Raw genomic sequence first — 19674 nt, 5'->3', positions numbered from 1 at the left:
GCCACCTTCGAAGGAAGACTTCGTTTCGAGTCTAGTCGGCGACTAGAGGAAATTTTTCTAAGCCTTTTTTCGACCGGTTCCCGAGTTAGTCAATCTCTGGCACGGGCAAGCAGGTTTTTCCTCCCGGAAACTCAGGTTTTTCGTCCTGTAAACTCAAGAAAATCGACCATAGAACCCACATTATTTCAGACATTAAAATATATTGTGTTAGGGTTAGGGACCACGAGATGGCGGCACATTTGAGCCATCTCTCTTCACTGCGTACCGCTTAATTAGTGATAGCTTTGGGTCATCTGTCTCTGATTGGGTACCAGCGGAGATTGAACTGCCCACTCAGTCTCCAAAAGTTAGATAGGGCTAAATGGCCTCGCCTACTCCCGTATACGGGAATAAAAAAAAGGCATTAGCTGATTTTTTTTTTTTTTTTTTTTATGTGCCACCTTGTAAGATGCTAGCAAAGCATTGCATAATATTGATGCCTGCTTATAAAAACTACCTTTTTTGTTGATTTAACTCTTAACTTTCTGGTAAAGTAGTCACGAGATGTACTAACCTTGCTGAGATGATTGGTTTCTAAATGGCGTTTCAACTTACTTGGTAGCATGCACTCTGGTGCCAAAACTGTCATACACAGTACACACTGGCCTCCCTTCACCATTGACTTCTGTCGACGTAAAACCGAAGTCCAAATAACTGTCATCATATTTTCGATATTTACGCTTCGTCACACTCTTGCCACTATTTGACGGTGTGTCCTCTTTATTTTCTCTCTCACAACGCTTATTAATGTTTAATAAAAACCGATCCATTTTTAAAAATACATACAAGAAGAAATACTTCAAAAACTTCACTTGACTAAATCACAACAATATTCAGTTGATACAATCTCTGAAAACCAATTCAACACTAAGACCGCGTGAAACCAACAGCTATTTATATACGAACACAAAGTACCGAGAAAGTTCGAAAAACTACTAAAACAATCTAGAAACCTAATTATTGTAGAGCGCCATCTAGTAAAACCATTTGTAGAGGCTTCTGCAAACAGTGATTACTAAGTGAGTTACTGGTTATCACCAGGTCTGCTAGATATCGCATCCTATCGCATTGAATTGAAAATGAAAATAAAATTTTGTAATTGTGGCGCCCCTGTGAGGAAGCCACGACTCCCCAGGGCGCCGCGACGACACTTTGGGAACCACTGCTCTAGGAAGATCCCAAACATTAATTTATTTGTTGAGATAATTTAAGGAAAATTTACTTGATAGGCTGAAGAGATGTTATAGACATTTAAGTTGATGAAAGGACTTTACTAGATTAAAGGAAAATATGTAACTTTTGCAAAGATGTGGAGAATGCAAAAGTGAAGCGTGTATTTTTTTACATGGAGAGTGGTGAGTAAGTAGAGTTCATTGTCCAAACATGTTAGTACTGGGAGTGGGCTAATATATATATTAGCACATGGAAATATATATAGAAGAGACTAATGTATCAGCACAACATTTATGGCAAAGTGACTGGAGATCAGCAATTAAGCGAGTTGCTCACTTCTGTATATAATCAAGTATTCTGAGGGAAGTTTTAGGTACACCATCCCAAATGTGGGTACAGAAAAGAATACCAAGGTTTTTTGGGGCTGAAGAAGCTATGAAGTAGATGTGAGAGTTAATCCTAGGAAACAAAAACCTGTCTTAGGATTAGAATGTTATGCATTACAAGAATCAATGATTAATATGTGGGCCAAGTGAAGATAGTTATGAATAGATAGCAAGATTATAATTTATAAATTAACCTATAACTTTTAAATAATGCATAATAATAAATTAAAGAAATGAAAGCTTAAAAAATGTTTGAGCACAATTGAGAAATAATGTTGAATTTGTTCAGATATGTTCAAGCCATGCCCCTCCATTAATTTTCAAACTGCTGCTCTATTCAGACTCACAGACATTTAGAAATGTGCAGTTAAGTGAAATTTTAGTGATATTTCTGAATAATTGATGATCAGATTTTCTTAAATAATTCGAAAAGTGTTAATAACATGATAGAATTTTAAGTGAACACTTTGTAATAATTAGAATTACCCATTGTTTACTTAAAAGCTTTTATCTGTTAACCAGCATATTAGTGAACTGATCATTCACGTTCATATCTCCTCAATAAAACCCTTAAAACTATGCTGTAACATTAGAAACATTGTATATCATAGACAAGATACAGTTTTTGTTGCCTTTTTTCACCTCATAATAATTATCAGATATTTTCTTTGGTTTTATTTACTGAACATGATGTTTCTGTTTATTTTTTCTCAGTAAATTGTCTCTGGGACATCATCAAGTATTTAAGTGCAGAACTTTGCATAAAAATTCGCAATTTCTAGTTTTTATTTAAAAATTCTAGATTTTTATTTCGGGTTATTTTCAAGAGCAATATTAAAAGATTAGAGAGCATTGTCTTGGATTTTTTTTTTTTTTTTTTTTTTGAAACATACTAATTAAAGTATAACAGGATGAAATTGCTGAACATTGTCCATTATTCTGCAATAAGGTATAAAGAAATTATACTCTGCTTACTGTTACTGAAAAGTAAATGTACATAAGCATATGATATATGAATAATTATGGAAAAGAATGTTCTGATTTCCAAAAGTAAATGTAAATTAAAAGAAAGAAAGAAATCAGTATGCCTGAATAGAAATTATGCTTCTAATAATCATATAAAAGCAACACAAAAAATGTTAATTGCACTCCCACTCCATCTTTGTGATTCATGACGGGTTCAGGTGAATCCTGATCATATATACACATTATGGTCAGGTTTCTTATTATTTTTATTTATTTCATTAAGGAAATTATGCAAATCAACATCCAGTCTATCTCATAAACTATGGAATTCCTATTAATTATTGGTTATTTATATATTCTGAATTGATTAGTGTTTCCTATAAAGTTTAGGTTTATGTCACGGTTCATGACGTATCTGTCCCTATGGTAAATGGAAAGTATAAGACTGTCGGTCTCTGTAAACATTTTAACTGCAATCTCAAACAGGTAAAATAGGCTAAGATAAGTATTTCTTAAAGGAAGTTTCAAAGCAGAGAATAGTCTATGGACTAGTTTTTGATAGTTTTAAAAGTTCATCTTGGCTGAAATGTTGGTGCAGTAATTATTAATTTACTCAGTTTTCATAATGTGCAGCAGCTAATAAGGGAGATGAATACACAAATGGTTGTGGATTTAGCAGAGTCATTTGACTGAGTACCTTATGGAAAGCTGTTACATAAACTAAATGGATATGAAGGTAGGAATTGTAGTTAACAGAGTTGTAGCTGGAGAGATATGGGTGGTAGAGTAAGGTCTAGGAGAACGAAGGTGACACTGGAGTCAAGTCCAGTGTCATCCTAGTTCTCCTAGTGCTTACTCCTTCACTATCCGATTCATATATGAATGGTATTGATCAATAGTTTTAAGTGGAATATCAAATTGTCTGCTTAGTGCTAAATGAAAGAGTTATAGTGAACACATTAACATGCAGTTCATGCAAGGCGATGTCATTAGACGTCTATTATGCACAAATGATAATGCATATCCATGCAGTGTTGCAAAAGAGTAAGGTTATGTTTTGTTGGAAGACTTTATATGTTGTATATTACATTGATAAGCTTCACTGCAGCAAATTATAAGAGAAATTGCTAGGGATCTGTAAGTGATAATGGACACAAATTGCAGAAAAACATAACTTTCGAATAGAAATAAAGTTGCTGTCCCTTTTCACACAATCTTAATATCACCAAATCTGTATTATTATGCACTGATTTAGTTGCCAAGAATTTTGAATGATGAGTATGTGATGCTCTGGTAGGTAACCAATTCCACAAATCTGATATTAATCAGATTTGTGGAATCTTCATAGTGAGGAAATGGAAGTAAAGTAAGGAAGGCTGGCAGAATTTTTTTTTAACACAGTAATCCCATTTGTTAAAAGTAAGTAACCTTTCATGGTTTTCAGATTCTAACTTTCTTGCATCAGAAATTCTATCTTTCCACTTTCTAGTTCCAGGATAGTTACATCAGAAGCAAGAAAGTGGAACATTTATGCTTTCCACAGGTGGGATGGGCATGAATGAAAATCTGAAAAAGGAGTTGCATGGATGAGTAGCGTTAACTGGTGATTACACCATGCATTAATGAGTAAACTGAAATAAGCGAGAAATCAAAGTTAGTTGTGTATTACTTCACCGAAATTTCTACATTGACATACCGTGAAATATTGGCAGTGACTATGCCACAGAAATCTATTACATAAGGATTCCCTCCACCTCACCCTACCCAAAAAAAGGGAAGAAAAGAAAAGACAAATGCTATTAGACAAAATCTTTAGGTAAAGTATACTCACAAGAAAGATTTGAGGAAGCTTAACTCAGGTGGTCATAACACCTCTTTAGGATATAGGATAGATATAATAGATTTCCATCTAGAATTTTGGAAATCATGATGCAAAGGAACCACATCCCATAGATGTCATTTGAATAAAATGGCAAGGCAATATGAAAGAAAATCTACAAGTGAGAGACTTAGAGAAGAACAGGCTTAAAAGAATTACAGGATAGTCTGGCAAGCTTGCTGCAAAATTATATCTTCTGGATAGAAGAGAAGTGATTAAGTAAGTTAGCTTATATTATTACTTTTTATTTTATTTTTTCTACCTCTATTTCAAAAGAATATATGCAGCATTAGTTGGAATAGTTGTATGTTGCATTCATATCTATAAGATAAGCTGGCTTTATTATTCTTATCACTGAATAAGGAACATGTTGTTATCTTAAATATTAAATCATATTCCTTCATCACTTAATGAAACTATTTTATGATATAGTGAGATAGCTATTAAGTGTTTTTTACCTTAATAGCTATCTGTTAAATACTTTAATATCTTATCTCTTAATACCTTCTGTTAAACTTTGTCTGGTGACACTAATGAGCAAGATGCTTGGAGTCAATAGCTTGTTATCAGTGTAATCATTCACAGAGATGACTGGTTTAGAGTATGAGCTGTGAATACTATGTTGTTTTAATCACAAGCCACATATGTTTCATTGTAACTTGATATGCACTTAGTTTGTGTACAATATATAACCAGAATCATTGCAATGCTTTCAGGATTTGATGATGCAGATTATTTGTGGTCCGAATATGTTTATAAATCATAGTTTCTTATTATTCCCATTAGAATTTTACATATTCAAATTATTTCTTGTAGTAGCAAAGGATATAATAATATAACATTTTTATTATTTTATTTTACTTATCTATAAATACTGCATAAGGTTTATAATTTTTTTTTGTTTTAATCATCATTATTAACACCAGACCTCCATGGAGTCTTGGAATGGCATCTTGGGAGGTACACACTGTTACACACAAAGCCATCAAACAGTGCTTTAAATTCATTCAATGCATCCGCATTCACCACTCTGTCAGTTAATGATTTCCACTCACATCTCAATAGGTGTAATTTTAATTGCAACTATTCAACCACTCTTTCCTCTTTTAAACTGGTATACCTTACTGACATTGAAATTGAACTAACCATAATCAAAATTAATAATAAGAAATTTTTTTAGTAATTTGATTCTGAACAGTTTAATTATGAAACAGTTGCAAATTTATCAATTTAAGAAATATGAGCATCACAAAACATATTTATCTTCAGAGTGGCAGAAACCCTTCAGAATAATGTAATTGTAAACATATCCAAAAGGAATGCATTCACGAGAGTCATCAGTGCCCATGGGTCCAACAAGCATTGGACCCAGTCCAGTATCATTTGTCGTTTCTCTCTGTCCATTGGCAGATGACTCAAATCCTGAAAACTTTTCCACATCACCGCTTCACATCATGTACCCACTCTTGCCTTGGTCATCCTCTTTTGTCTATACTATCCATTGTACAATGCATCAAGGTTTGATCTTTCTGCATTAGATTCTCTGTTTGCTTTGCCTACAGTTCATTTGTTACCTTTTGCACCTATCCAACTTGTAGAACCTTTCTATTACATCATCTTCCTTCAAAAGCCAATGTTTGTCTCACAGAATATTTGACCATTATCTATGTGTCACAGCCATAGGGAGCCCTTATGAATATGCATATCCAGCAGTCTGATCATTATGGGAAGGATCATTGATTTACTTTTCCATTTCTTGACCATAGATTTGTATATCTTTGTTACTGATTTCAAGATTATTTATTATTCAAGAGAGTACTTTTCAGTATTGTGGTGGGAAAAAAAAGCTGCCAAAAATCTGAAATGTGGCATGGCAAGTGGAGTAAAAAAAGTTAGTAGTAAAAAAAATAAAAAGTCAGAGATCTGAAATAGGGAAATTGTTCATTAGGAAGAAACTGTCCAATAATCTGAAATGCAGAAAAGTAGCTAGTTTGGAAAAATTATCACAGAGAAGAGAAATAATGCTGTTGAAAAGAATAGAAAGAGCTGTCAAAGATATACAGGGTGAAAGGCGGTTGATACTATTTAATCAGAAATACTCAAGTATTGAAATATGTATTTTAAAGTTGTACAGTAGTTACACTGCATAATTTCGAAGGCATGGTCAAAAAAGGACGGATTCTAGATGATATGTTTGTAATAAAGTTCTCGTGGTACTCATCTATTAAAAAAAAAAAACTGAGTATCATAAAGTAATTTTGGTCTTTTAAAGTTGGTGTTTTAAGTAAGATTTATGAGAGAACTACATAAAATTATGGAAGAGGAACTTGGGAAAGAACAAGCTCAGTTCATGACAGATGTGTTGAAAAATCATGGGAAAGATTTTTCCACAGTGATCTGTATTTAATATTTGTAGATCTGGAAAAGGCATATAGTGTTAGAAGAGGTCCTCAAAATGCTTTAATTGTACTGCATAATTGAAACATTATACAGAACAATACATAGCTTCTACTTAAGTTTTAAGTCAGTAATTAGTATATACTGGGAAGATAGTTTGATGAAAAATAACATTGAACTAGATACTGCAATTTGAAATATTAAATTCAGCTGTTTACTTTATGCAGTTGATGTTATACTCTTAAATAAATCTAAAACAAGTTTTACTCTGCACTCATTAACTAAGCCAATAACTGCTGTAACAATAACTTTGGTTTGAAAACTAGCTACAAGAAGACAAACTTTTATGATAATAGATGGAGCAGTGTTTTCCATCATCATAAAATTTTGACTTCTGTTTTTCAGAATTCTATTTTATTATAAAATAGAATTCTCATTGGAGAACCTATAGCCAGCATGATATTTCAGATATTTAGGCACAAGTTTTGGTATGGATGGCATATGTTGTGTTATAGGTTTTGCAACTTTCTGGATTGTTGATGTATAAATGATCATAGTATTTAGTATACCCTTCCTCCTTTGACTAAGATGTCACTTGTTGTTATCGTCTCTGTCTCATTAATGGTATTATGTCCACTTGCTACTTTTCTAGTTCTTCTGAAAGCTTGATTACGTTTCCTTTAATCTTATATAGAAAGATTCTATCGATATTCAATTCTTCCAACATTAGGTTTGTTCTTCTTCTTGTAGATGTTGAGGTCAAGTTTGTTCCAGTGGGGGCTTTGTTTAACTGAGCAATGCCTGAGCCAGCGTGAAATCTCATCATGTACTACCATCATATATAATTGTAGTTTAAACCAATAGAGAATACAGTTTGGCCAGCTAAGTCTCAAATTGCCAGCTCATCCTCGTTTGATCAGTTCCTGTTAACAAAGCACACTGCATAAAGGTGAGGATTGGACATTATATCAGAAGCCCCATTTGGTGTTCTCGCTATCCTTAAATGTGATGTGGAGTCTCCTCTGCGTTGTTTGGCTTGACCTTTATGTGACTTCCTGACCCCCTCCACTTTTTGCTTTGTGCAGATGATGATATGCTCCTAAACACAAAAAGTACAAGTCTTTAATTAAACCGAATAACCAGCAGTAACAAATTTGTCATGAAAATCAGCATTAAAAGAATAAAACTATTAAATTGGCAGGAGTATAGATTAAAATATTTCAGTTATTTAGGCGCAGTTTTTAGTGAGGATGGCAAATCTGGAAAGAGACAACAGAATAAGCAAAGCTGGTATCATGGGAAGACGGTTGAATAAATTTATTTAGAATAAGAGAGAAATTAGTTAAAACACCAAACTAGAAGTATACAAGACAATGCTCAATGTATGAAGTTATGGATCTGATAATTGGAATAGAAATAAAGCACTGGATCAAAGATTGCAGACCACAGATATGGGAGTTCTGGGGAAAATTGGGGATTCAACCAGATAACAGCAATTGCAAAATCATATTATAATGACCAATTAGAAAAGCTCTTGACATTGTTAACATTCAAGAATGCATTCAATCACCTGAGCTAATCTGAGGTGGTATATAGCCATTTAAGCAGAATGGGAGAGGAAAGGTTAGTAAAGCAGGTGTTTGCCAAAATGACAGGAAAGAGACCCAGAGGAGGAGCAAGATCTAGGTGGATTGATTCAGTCAGAAGTGTCTTAGTAGAACAGAATGTTAGATATAACAATATTGGAATGCTAACAAGTAATAGTCAAATTTGAAGGGAAATTGTTGATAGGAGATTAATCATGTAGTACTGTCATAGTAGCTTTGAATGCCTCTTGAGCGGACATATTTGGAAAAGCATGATGATAACTAGCTCAGGTCAGGTACTAGAATCTTGAGGTAAGAATCTTAATGTTGACTCTCATACAGTATCATATTTTTATTGACCCAATATTGAATTCTCTTTTTTTTTTACCAATTTTTCTAATACTTTTGCCACCATGCCTAAGATACTGATTGGTGTATAATTTGCTACTGTAGTCTTAGAACTGGTTGCATCCTGATGCAAAGGAATAATTTTGCCCTCTTTCCACTTCCTTGGAAAGAGGGCAAAGCCGAGACTTAAATTAAACAGCTTAGTCGAAGGCATTGCCAGTTCCCTTGCACATTCTCACAAAACACATTCTCGCAGAGCTAATATCCCATAGCTGTAGTTACATTGAGATTCTGCAATATCCTAAGAACCTCCAATTCATCAACGTCTGTTTCCACATTAGTCTGTCACATAGGTTAAAAGCAGTAACCTCACTAGGAAGATATATGCTTGCAAAGTGGTCACTCAGTAACTCACCTATTTTATGTGCTTCCATCTCCTTGTGACCATCATCATTCATTAAGGTTAATCTTCCATAGTCATTCTTCCTTTTACTTGCCACATAATGAAAAAACTCTTTGGGATTTCCTTTGGCCTGCTCGACTAAATTCTTCTCGTAATCTGATTTTGCCTTCCTTGCCATGCTGGTCACCTTTCTTGGCTGAGCCCTGTACTGTTCATGAGTTTGCTGGTCACCTTTCTCTTTATATATCTACCACATTTTCTTCTTCTGCAGCTCGTGCTTAATGATATTACTCATCCATCTAACTCCTATCCGATTAACCCTCCTTAACTATATCTCATGCAGTGTTTTCTGCCATAGTACAGAAATTATATTGTTTTAATCCTTACCCAACTTTAAGCAAACATGGAGGATCTGCATGACTAGGCTACTTAAATGCAGAAACTGATGACTTCACATCAATTGCCTTAGTATTAAACAATGTAAAGCACACTTCCTTTCAGATGTATGTATTGCTATGCATTATGGGAAGAGTCACTACATAGGCCAGTTTAGACCTTTAATGAGGTTAAATCACTATAGAAGTCTATCTTCCACTGAGGAGAGAGACCTCAGTAAAATCTGGGTAGGGATTTTTCCTGTAATGCATAGAAATATACGCATTTGAAAGTAAATGTGTTTTGCATTATAAGATACTAAAGCAATTGATGGTGAAGTCAAAAGCATCTGTGTGCTAGTAGCCATCTATGAAGATACTTTATACACAAACTTTGTTTGCTTATGCTTGGTTATATGATGAAAACCATAATATAATATCTTGTTTATTATAATTTATTTGCAGGATTGACTGAATCATTTTGATTATATTTGAAAACCATTTGAAGTAGTTTTGTGAGAAATAGTATTATGTTTGCACAGTGGGAGGGGGGGGGGTGTTATATTGGTGAACATAATGTCTGGAGAGAAAAAAAATAAAAGATGAAACCAAAATTTCCTATTTCCTTAGTGAACTTGATCTAGGAATGAAAGTTGCTAATTTCTAAGAAGAGAATCAGTATACTTTCTGGAGATTGCCAAATTGCAAAAATATAATTCGTGTAGTGGATCTTGAAAGCTGAAGATGAAATTAAGAGAACAAGGAAGTCTTCTCAAATGTTCTAAATAGTAATTGACTATGGTGAGTGAAAGAGAACTTCCAATGGCTGGCCTTCAATGTGACAATTTTTTCTTCCTTTCTGGTGTACAAAGTCCAAAATCTAAATTATTGACAAGTATTCATTTCAAAGCAGAAATCTAAGAATTGCAGTCTTAAAATAAAACCAGTTTCAGAACTTGACTTATCCTTTGATAATAATGCTGTTAGGACTGTGGCTTACCAAGTTCCCTGTCTTGTCATATTTTAAACGAAGCAACCATAAGTCCGACATAAAGAATACCAATATTACATTCACTAACAGAAATCTCTACAACATTCAGTTAAACAATATATAGAGAGAATAACAGACCATCATTCAATAATTCCTTTGGCCTTATATATATATGAAACATCTAGTCAATGTCCAGGGTCATACAGGATTTCAGCTAATGGAATTTTTCATTTTATGGAAGATGGGGAAAGGACAAAAGGGCATCCTTGGACGCTGAGAATGAAAGCCGCTAAGAAGTGGGTGAGATCTAGATTTTTCTCTCATAGAGCAGTGTTTGATTGGAATGGACTGCTGTTGGATGTTGTGTGTGCAAGCAGTGTGAATAAATTCACGAATAGCTGGTGCGTGTAGTATGTCTCCCTCAATTAGTTCCTGACTCCCTGGAAGTCTCTCTTAATAATAATAATATTCTTCTATTACATGCCTTTTGTGATGAATTGAAATCAGTTGTTTTACATTCTGTTTCTTGGATTTTGCCTTTTATATCATTATGATATATGGTTCATTTTCATGTTGTTGTACAACATGAAAATGAACTTTTCATGTTCATTACTGTACCACAAGTACTTCTAAAATTGAGTATAGTGGCATATTTTATACTCGTACTTCATACAGGCTGTGTGAAGTTTACTATTAATTAACACCATTATTTTAGAGTAGCGCTTCCCAAACTTTGGGCTGAGGCCCCCTGGGGGGGGGCATGAAATAATGAAAACAAATTTAAAATCTTTTAAGACTAAGTAGTTTTATTTTATCTTAAAAGAAACGCATTTAAATTTTATTATTTCTTTTTTGTTATTTTTTATATTTTAATGGGGGGGAAAATCACACATTGGTGCGGGTTCACAAATTTCGCTTCCTGCGTATTTTGGCGCTTAATGAATTTTAGTAAATATATGCTTATTCATATAAGTTTCATTTCAAAGCAGAAATCTAAGAATTGCAGTTTCAAATATTTCACCTGATATTGGTGTAGCAGTATTGAAATGCATCCATCATTAAATTGTTATTAAACTTCTTTTATGTTTTTAGTTCTTTCTTTATTACTAATCGTTTTACGTTTCATGTGCTTGTACTGCGAATGTACAATAACAATATATCTATATAAAAATATGAGCCATGTCAAATGTGTATGTAAGATGCTAAAAATGTAATATTTGCATTTGATTTTTTTGCAATATTTGCTGTGTATGTTTTGGATTGAATATAAATATAATAAATATTAGAATAATATATGTCTATATTACGATTTTTTTTCGACGGGGGGCTGTGAAATATTTTAATTTTTCAAAAGGAGGCCCTGACATCCAGAAATTTGGGAAGCACTGTTTTAGAGGACTATGGTGAGAGCAGTGGGTCAGCCTTTGTGATGATCCCAGTATAATCTTGATTCTTTAGGAGGGATGTCATATGAGAATAAAAGATTCTGGATTTGATGTAGCATGAATGTTAATTTCCAAGTGCAAGTTGTGGGTACAACTTTGAGAATAGAATAATGGCCAAAAACTTTGTTATCTAGATTATTTACACTTGTACTACGTGGTTGGAAGCGACTTGTTTTTATTATCCACATAGGACTTAGAGAAAAATAATGATATCAGCATTGTCTTTAGACAAAGTTTGTGATGGGTGCCATCTGTATGTGTGCGTGAGGAGGGGTGAAAGAGAAATGATTATTTAGAGGGACAAAATTAGTTCCCATTGTCCTTTGCAATGGACTAAAAAGCATGACTAATTTCTACCAGAGGCAGATCTTTTATATTTTGCTCTTCTAATGGGCAGACTTCAATATGTTTTGCTCTGTTTTTTATGATGTAATGTTACTCATGGAATAACCATCAATATAAGGAAATACATAACACAATGAAAGGAGTGAATAATATTTATTCAAAAGCCATATATTTTGACCTGAAAATTAGAAGCCATCATTAGCTGCAAATGGTAGTTGAATACAAAGTACAATGCAAACAATGGATTGATTTGAAACAGTGAGAGCCATGTGATGTTATACCTAAAACAGTGTAAAGGCATAGCTGAGGAAACACTATATTATTAGTTATTAATTAACTGTATTAGTAATTAAAACTTTAATGATGGGTGATTAGAATACGATTCTCCCATTTCTTTGATAGTTGAGAGGTAGTCATTCTGATTATAGTTTGCACGATGAAGTAAGGCTTCAGCATGTTCTTTAAATAAACTTTCGAACTTATAGCGATAATGATGGACTGAACATGCTTCAGACCATAGAAAATTCTGGTGTGTATCGTTTACATGTTGTGCAAGGCCAGATTTCTGAGATATCCTATTGGTGATATAAGACTGATGTTCTTGTCTAGTAAAGAACAATTGCCTTTCACTATTAAAGATATGGGGGAGTCTTATTCTACTCACACATCATTAAAATTTTAATTAATGATACAGTTCTGTCTCTGATTGGGTACCAGTGGAGATTGAACTGCCCACTCAGTCTCCAAAAAGTTAGATAGGGCTAAATGGCCTCGCCTACTCCCGTATAAACGGGAATAAAAAGGCGTTAGCTGATTTTTTTTTTTTTTTTTTTTTTTTTTTTTTTTTTTTTTTTTTTTTACAGTTAATTAATAACTAATAATAGTGTTTCCTCGGTTATGTCTTTGCATGGTTTATGGATAACATCACATGGTTGTTCACATGTTAATTTGTATTCATCTACTGTTTGCCACTGATGATGGCGTATAATTTTCAGTTTGAAATATATGACTTTTGAATAAATATTATTCACTTTTTTCTTTGTGTTATCCTATGAATTGAATTGAAGAAACCATATGGCACAAGTATCTCCTAAAATAATAAGGAAACACCTAAACCACCATAAAATTGTAATGAATTAAAATTAATTACAGATATTTTCTTTTACATCTCATAAAATATCTTCAGTAGAATAACAAAAGAATTTTAAAATACATCTGATTTATAAAAACTATAATAATGGAAATCTCTTTTACATTCAATAGTGGTTTAAAACTCTTTACAACAGGGAACTTAACAATATTATTTTATACAGAAATGATCACACCATCATTGTAATTGAAATCTAATAGCAATGTTCATAGGACTGTAATATCTTCTTTGAATAAATGTTCATACTTTAAATGCTTCTATCTAAAATTTTTGGTGTTCCAGTGGATAGTGGCAGTTCTGTCTTGGACTAAACCATATATATGAGCTGGATATGACTTTGTGTCTATAAATACATTTTTCAATTGATCTGCCTGATTGAAATAAGATATACATGCACATTGGTCTTGATGTATAGCAGGTAGCAACAAAGGAGAGAGAGACCTGATGTATTGGGTTGATGGGTTTGAAGGGTGCAGTAAGCTGACAATTTCAGCAACACATTCAGAAGTTCTTTTACATAGGGAATCAGAATTCATTTTTTCAAATGAATTTCATGTTCATTTAGAGAATTTTTTTTTTTTTCACAGTTATTTGTAGATTATAACCATTGAAAAAAGAACAGTTTGGTTTGTCGGTTGTTTCTATTTCTTGTTGGGAGTGTCTAGTGAAGAACAAATTTTTTGGGCCTTTGACATTAGAGGTTTCATTTCATATTTTTTGCATTGATGATGGACAGACAACATTGTCTACTTTTTGTTTTGTTTTTGCTTCTCTTTAGGTGAGGTTAGCTTTGTCTGCATCAATAATTCCCTTTTGAATGAGATCAGTCTTCAAATCCCTTCTAGGAGGCAAAGAACTTTTATGATCTTTTCCACTGAAGGTTGAGTTAGCCTGTCTAATCTGGCATGAAGAATGCACACAGTTAATAGACATAATGTGGAAAGCAGCTGGTCATCAGCTTTAGCCATCTTATTTACTAAGTTAGAACCGAAGGAACTCCACCAGTTCCCTTTTGGAATAATAGGCATTAGAAGGATTTATTTATTTATTTATATAAATAAAGGAAGTGTTTTAAAAGGACACTCACCAGGTAGGCCTACACTAAGAACAGAAAACCTGGAACGAGTTAGACTGTCTTTCCAATGTAACCTGAAATGTTCAGTTCGTAGTGTGTGTCGTCAATTAAACATTCCTACAAGCACAGTACATGACAAAGTCCACAAGAGATTGAAAAACTTCATGCTTATAAACTGCAGCTTGTTCATCACATCCAGCCTACTGATAGGCCACAAAGAGTTCAGTTTGTGATCACCATGTTTGACCTCATTGCTGAACATGATAGCTACCTCCATAGCGTTTTATTTTGTGATGAGACGTTTCATATGCATGGAGTTGTGAATCACTATAATTGTTAGGTGTGCGAGGGGGATCATAGAAGTGGTAAAGTTCATCTGTATCAGTCTGAAAAGTCAATGTCTGTGGACTCATGCATGATTGCATTGTTGAGCCATTTTTTTCATGAGGAGATGATTAAGAGTGTGGCATACCTGGATATGCTAGAGGACTTTGTGTTTCCCCAGATTGAGGGAATATGTTCCATAAAAACATTGCTGTTTATCCTCATATGTCTTGTGTTGCATACTACTTGTGGTAGTTATTTGCAAGAAACACGAATTAGTTTTCCTTACTCCTAGATGATACTTTCATTATAATCTATATTTCCATAAATAAACATCATCCATGATGATCATATCTGCTATACCAGTTTTATAGCACCCTTCATGTTTCCATAGCATCACACTAAAAATCTCATCCTGTCTGCTTCAATTTCATTCCACTGCTACTATTTTCCCTTCCCTCTCCTACCACTCCATCTTTTAAAAAAGTTCAGTGTTGACAGTTTTCTGTCAGAATTTCTTCGAGTCCTGAGAAAGAGGGCAAAGAAGTAAATTATACCCACATAATTTGTATGCATCCTTGTGTGTGTGTGTGTGTTTTCATCCTATAGTTACCATTAAGAAATATATTTATCTTTCAGAAAATGGAAAGAAGAGAGAAGTTTGAAGCAGCCATTCGAGAACGAGAACTCAAAAAGAGAGAGCTCCAACAAAGGTATACATTAAATGTGTACAATTGTATACATTTCATTTTGTTGTTATTATATAATTTTATCATCATCTTTGAATCTCAATGAAAGGTTCACTTTTCATCTAATAAAAGTTTAGCTTGCATAGGACTGCACCTTAAATTTATTCCACAGCATCTAATTGATATTTACCTCTGAATAACTTAGGTTTCAATCGTATCATCCTCCTGCTAATATTAAATTTTGTAGAATACTTTTTAATCTCGTGTATGTCCTCATACCTGATATTCTAAAAGTGTTGCTGTTTTAAACTCAAAGCGTTATACAAGCCCAATAAGTTTAGACTTTTACAAACATCCATGCCTCATGTGGAATTCACACTCTGTCTTTACAGTAAATAAACAGTAGCTTTTTATCAACTGGCCTACCAAAGCAGGGAACAATTGCTCAGTTATCATTTTCTTCATTCCAATTCTATAGTGTAGTTGTTACTATACAATTCTGAAAATTGGTAAATCCTAGCATTTACCATAGTGAGGTGGTAAAAGTCCGAAAAATGCTTGTAAACACTTCCATTTCAGGCTTTTACCCAACCAGTTGGTAAAAGCGATGAGCCTGTAGTCTGCAGGTCCCAACATGCTCCTGACTCTCTTAGCTGTTCACGTACCTAACCACTCAGTCGAGTGCGAGTATAGACAGGTGTGAGTGGCTACTATCTAGAATCAGTTTGTTTTTGTGCTAATATATTTTAAGTTTTATTTATTTCCTGTTAGGTTAGTGCAAAGAAAATTTTTTAAGCGTCGGAAAGGAAGAAATAAGTGTATGTGAAGTGGTAAAAAAGCTTCCTTTAGTTGATGGACAAGGGTTCAAAAAATTCAACTGTTCAAAGATGTGTATACCACGATGATATGTTTGTGCAAATCAGCCAATTTACTTTCTAACTCCAAATGTTATAACAGCCAACCTTGCTATAACAAATAAGTTTAATTATGATTTGATAATGTTGAAAGAAATTGTGATTAATAAGTTACTTTTATTTCATGAACATTTTCTTATAATACATTAATTAAATGTAGTAAAATAATAAAGCAGTTTAATGTTATTCTCTAAATAAATGAGTGTTAGAATATTTTAAAACTTACATGTTCAAAGAATAATTAAAAATTAAAAACATGCGCACGCTCACTTAAAAAGCACAATCACGGTAAAAAAAAACTTTTATCAATTGGTGTTGGTAAATTCTGGTATTTACTGAAATGGTTTGGTAAAAGCCCGAAATGGAAGAGTTTACAAGTTTCGGACTTTTATCAGCTCACTATGGTAAATGCTAGGATTTATCAATTTTCCAGCAACATAGTCATCTCTTATGTGACCACATCTGTGCAGAGCAGTCCAAATGTTTAATTTTTTAATTTGACCTCTGCTTAATTAAGACAGGCAGACATGGCTGGCTAACATGGATCAATCTGCTAGTGGCTCACCTACATAGGTTGGCAGTATCCTTTTCCATTGATCCAAGAATAGGATCCAAGCTTGTTGTCTACTGGTATTTGACATCCAGGTTACTCTCCACTTCTGAATGGAGTCATTGCTTGCTGGACAGTAAGCATGCATGTGTGGCTTCTTGGTGCTCAGGAGCTAAATTTTGCCATTAGGGACATATACAAAAGTACTATTATTTCTCTTTATTCATTCCACAAATGAACATCCAATCAAGAAAATGTTACCTTCTATATCCAGAAAGGTTGGCAGATCCCCAAAATTGCTGGGGGGGACCGCCATTCAGGAAATGTGCTTCATGCAAGTAGTGAATTGTTCACTTGGCCATCCATGTATTGCAGAAATTAATAATACCCCAAGTGAGTTCAGTTGAGATCTTCTGATTTTGACTAATCCAGAAAAAGCAATAAAATTTTTCTGAACATACATGTTTTTGAAGTAAACAAAAATCTTTCCTTTTCTCTGTTTGTCCCAGTTTTTAAAAAATTATTATTATGTTACACCTCCTCAATCTTGTTACACCTCCAGAGACTTGGGCACAGTAATTCAGAGGTGGGCATATCAAAGGTCTTATAAAGAGGAATTACAACTTCCTTATCTCTGCTTGTTAATGTGTTCTTCATTAACCAAGTAATCTTATGGGCTACCTTAGCAGTATGTCCTCTAAACTTTAACCCTCTGTCTATCACCACCCCTAAATCTCTAGCTTCATGTATTTCCTGGAGTACAGTGCCATCATTGTTATACACAGCTTGTAATCTATTGATCCCAAAATGCATAACTTTACATTTCTCGACATTGAACTCTCACCCGTTATCTTTTGTCCATACCGATAGCCTATTTAAATCATTCTGCAAGTTCTACACGTCACCTTGATTAACTATTACTCTATCTAATTTTGTATCATCAGCAAACAACTGAATATTTCCTTTCAGGTTATTTCCTATATCATTTATTTACAAATTAAACAGCAATGGTTCCAGTACGGAACCTTGCATCACACCACTAGTCCAGATGTATAAAAGTAAAAGTTTTTGCCTCAATTCTGCCCCTCTATATACCACTCCTTGATATCTGTCCAGCAGCCACCCTCTTATCCACTTAATCACTATTATATCCAACCCCATTTGTTCTAATTTGCATAACAGAGTTCCATGTGGTATTATGTCAAATGCCTTTGCAAAATGATCATGTAGCCATTTCTTTTATCCAACTCAGCTGTTACTCTATTATAAAAAGTTAGAAATTAAAGAGATAAAATATAATATATAACTCCTAACTCCACTCTCACTGCTCCAGTTTCAACAAAATTGTGCATACATGTTCATTGACACTTAAAAATATGATTTTTGTTTACTTAAAAATATAATACTATGGTGGTGGGGATAAAAAGCATGCATGATTTAAAATTTTTTGTGAAGAAGCAAGCAAGAAAATGTTACATAAATAGTTTGAAATAACTCAGTTTTAGTGTATGCTGGTGCAAGAATTGGTTTTCAAAATTTACTGCTAGAGAACACCACTTTATTGCCAGTTTAATGTAAAGAAAGATGGTGCATGGACAGAAGCATCCTTCTTTGTCTTGGAAATTTCATTCTACAAATTCTGTTCTATCTGTTCAGTAAGTGTTTTGAAGGAAGTAGGAAAAATAATCCTCCACTGGCCAGTTCCATTTCTAAATGGTATCAGAAATTTCAGACCAGTTACATCTGTAAAGAGAGAATTCTGGCTGATCACGTGTCAATTAGGAAACAGGAGATCAGACTCAAAAGTCATTTATGTGAAGTTGCCTTAAGGAGAATGTAAACTTTGAGACAAATTCTGTAAAATGCTTTGTGCTTGCCATTTGGCATTACACCAAATTACTACAGCAAGTTTTGCACCGACATGATATTCCACATTAAATGGACATAGCATCTATAAATGAGCATCTGAAAATTGACATGTTAGTGTTGAAAATCAAGGGACAGCTATATGATAGCCTTTCACCCACTCCAAACACACTCATCATGTGATAACAGCACAGTTAGTTGCCTGCCAGATGGATTAGGCAGTTGGGATTTGCCTGATCTGCATGATCACTTGTGATTTTTCATGAGTGCCAGGTGTTATATATTCACTTATCATTTTCAACACGTGCGGGATGATACTGAGTCTGCAAATTGAACTTTAATAAGCATGATAGGAAACTGTTTGAGTTGCTGTACTGAATATCATAAGTTTCTTGTTTTGTTACTTAATATTTTTCTTCTCAATCAATGTTCCTAATCTTTTAACCTCATTTTGAATCATCCCGTTTAGTTTTTGGTTAAAATCAGAATGTCAAGATTGTGAATGCAAAATTTCTTTTGCATTCACATTCTTGAAGTTGTAACGTTTTCTGAGAAATTTTAGTTTGCTGTGCACTCTGTCCAGGGCTGCACCGTGCAGTTGTGTACCACACAAAGGCGCTTGAAGATGAGGGGCGCTATTTCAGCATGGGAAATAATAAAAAATATATATATAAATTACACAATTACAAATTTTAGTTAATGCAATAAAAATGAAATTTAAAATCATTCAAATTATTATCAATTCTTAATAATCTAACGATATTTTTAACTTAA

At 33.7% G+C, this 19674-nt stretch overlaps 1 protein-coding gene across 1 annotated transcript in view; it reads left to right on the top strand.

Moving 5' to 3' along the window:
• kis (chromodomain helicase DNA binding protein kismet) overlaps window positions 1–19674 on the top strand; it is a 945984-nt gene that overhangs the window by 628369 nt on the left and 297941 nt on the right. Inside the window, exon 35 of the mRNA XM_090408660.1 lies at window positions 15521–15594. Within this exon, the coding sequence (XP_090264786.1) occupies window positions 15521–15594 (74 nt within the window). The remainder of the gene's footprint in view (window positions 1–15520; window positions 15595–19674) is intronic.

This window comes from Typopeltis vanoorti, chromosome 18, assembly GCF_054136105.1.
Source record: "Typopeltis vanoorti isolate ZY-2024b chromosome 18, IOZ_Tvanoo_1.0, whole genome shotgun sequence".
NCBI classification, from domain to species: domain Eukaryota; kingdom Metazoa; phylum Arthropoda; class Arachnida; order Uropygi; family Thelyphonidae; genus Typopeltis; species Typopeltis vanoorti.
This window is presented reverse-complemented; position numbering and strand designations above follow the sequence as displayed.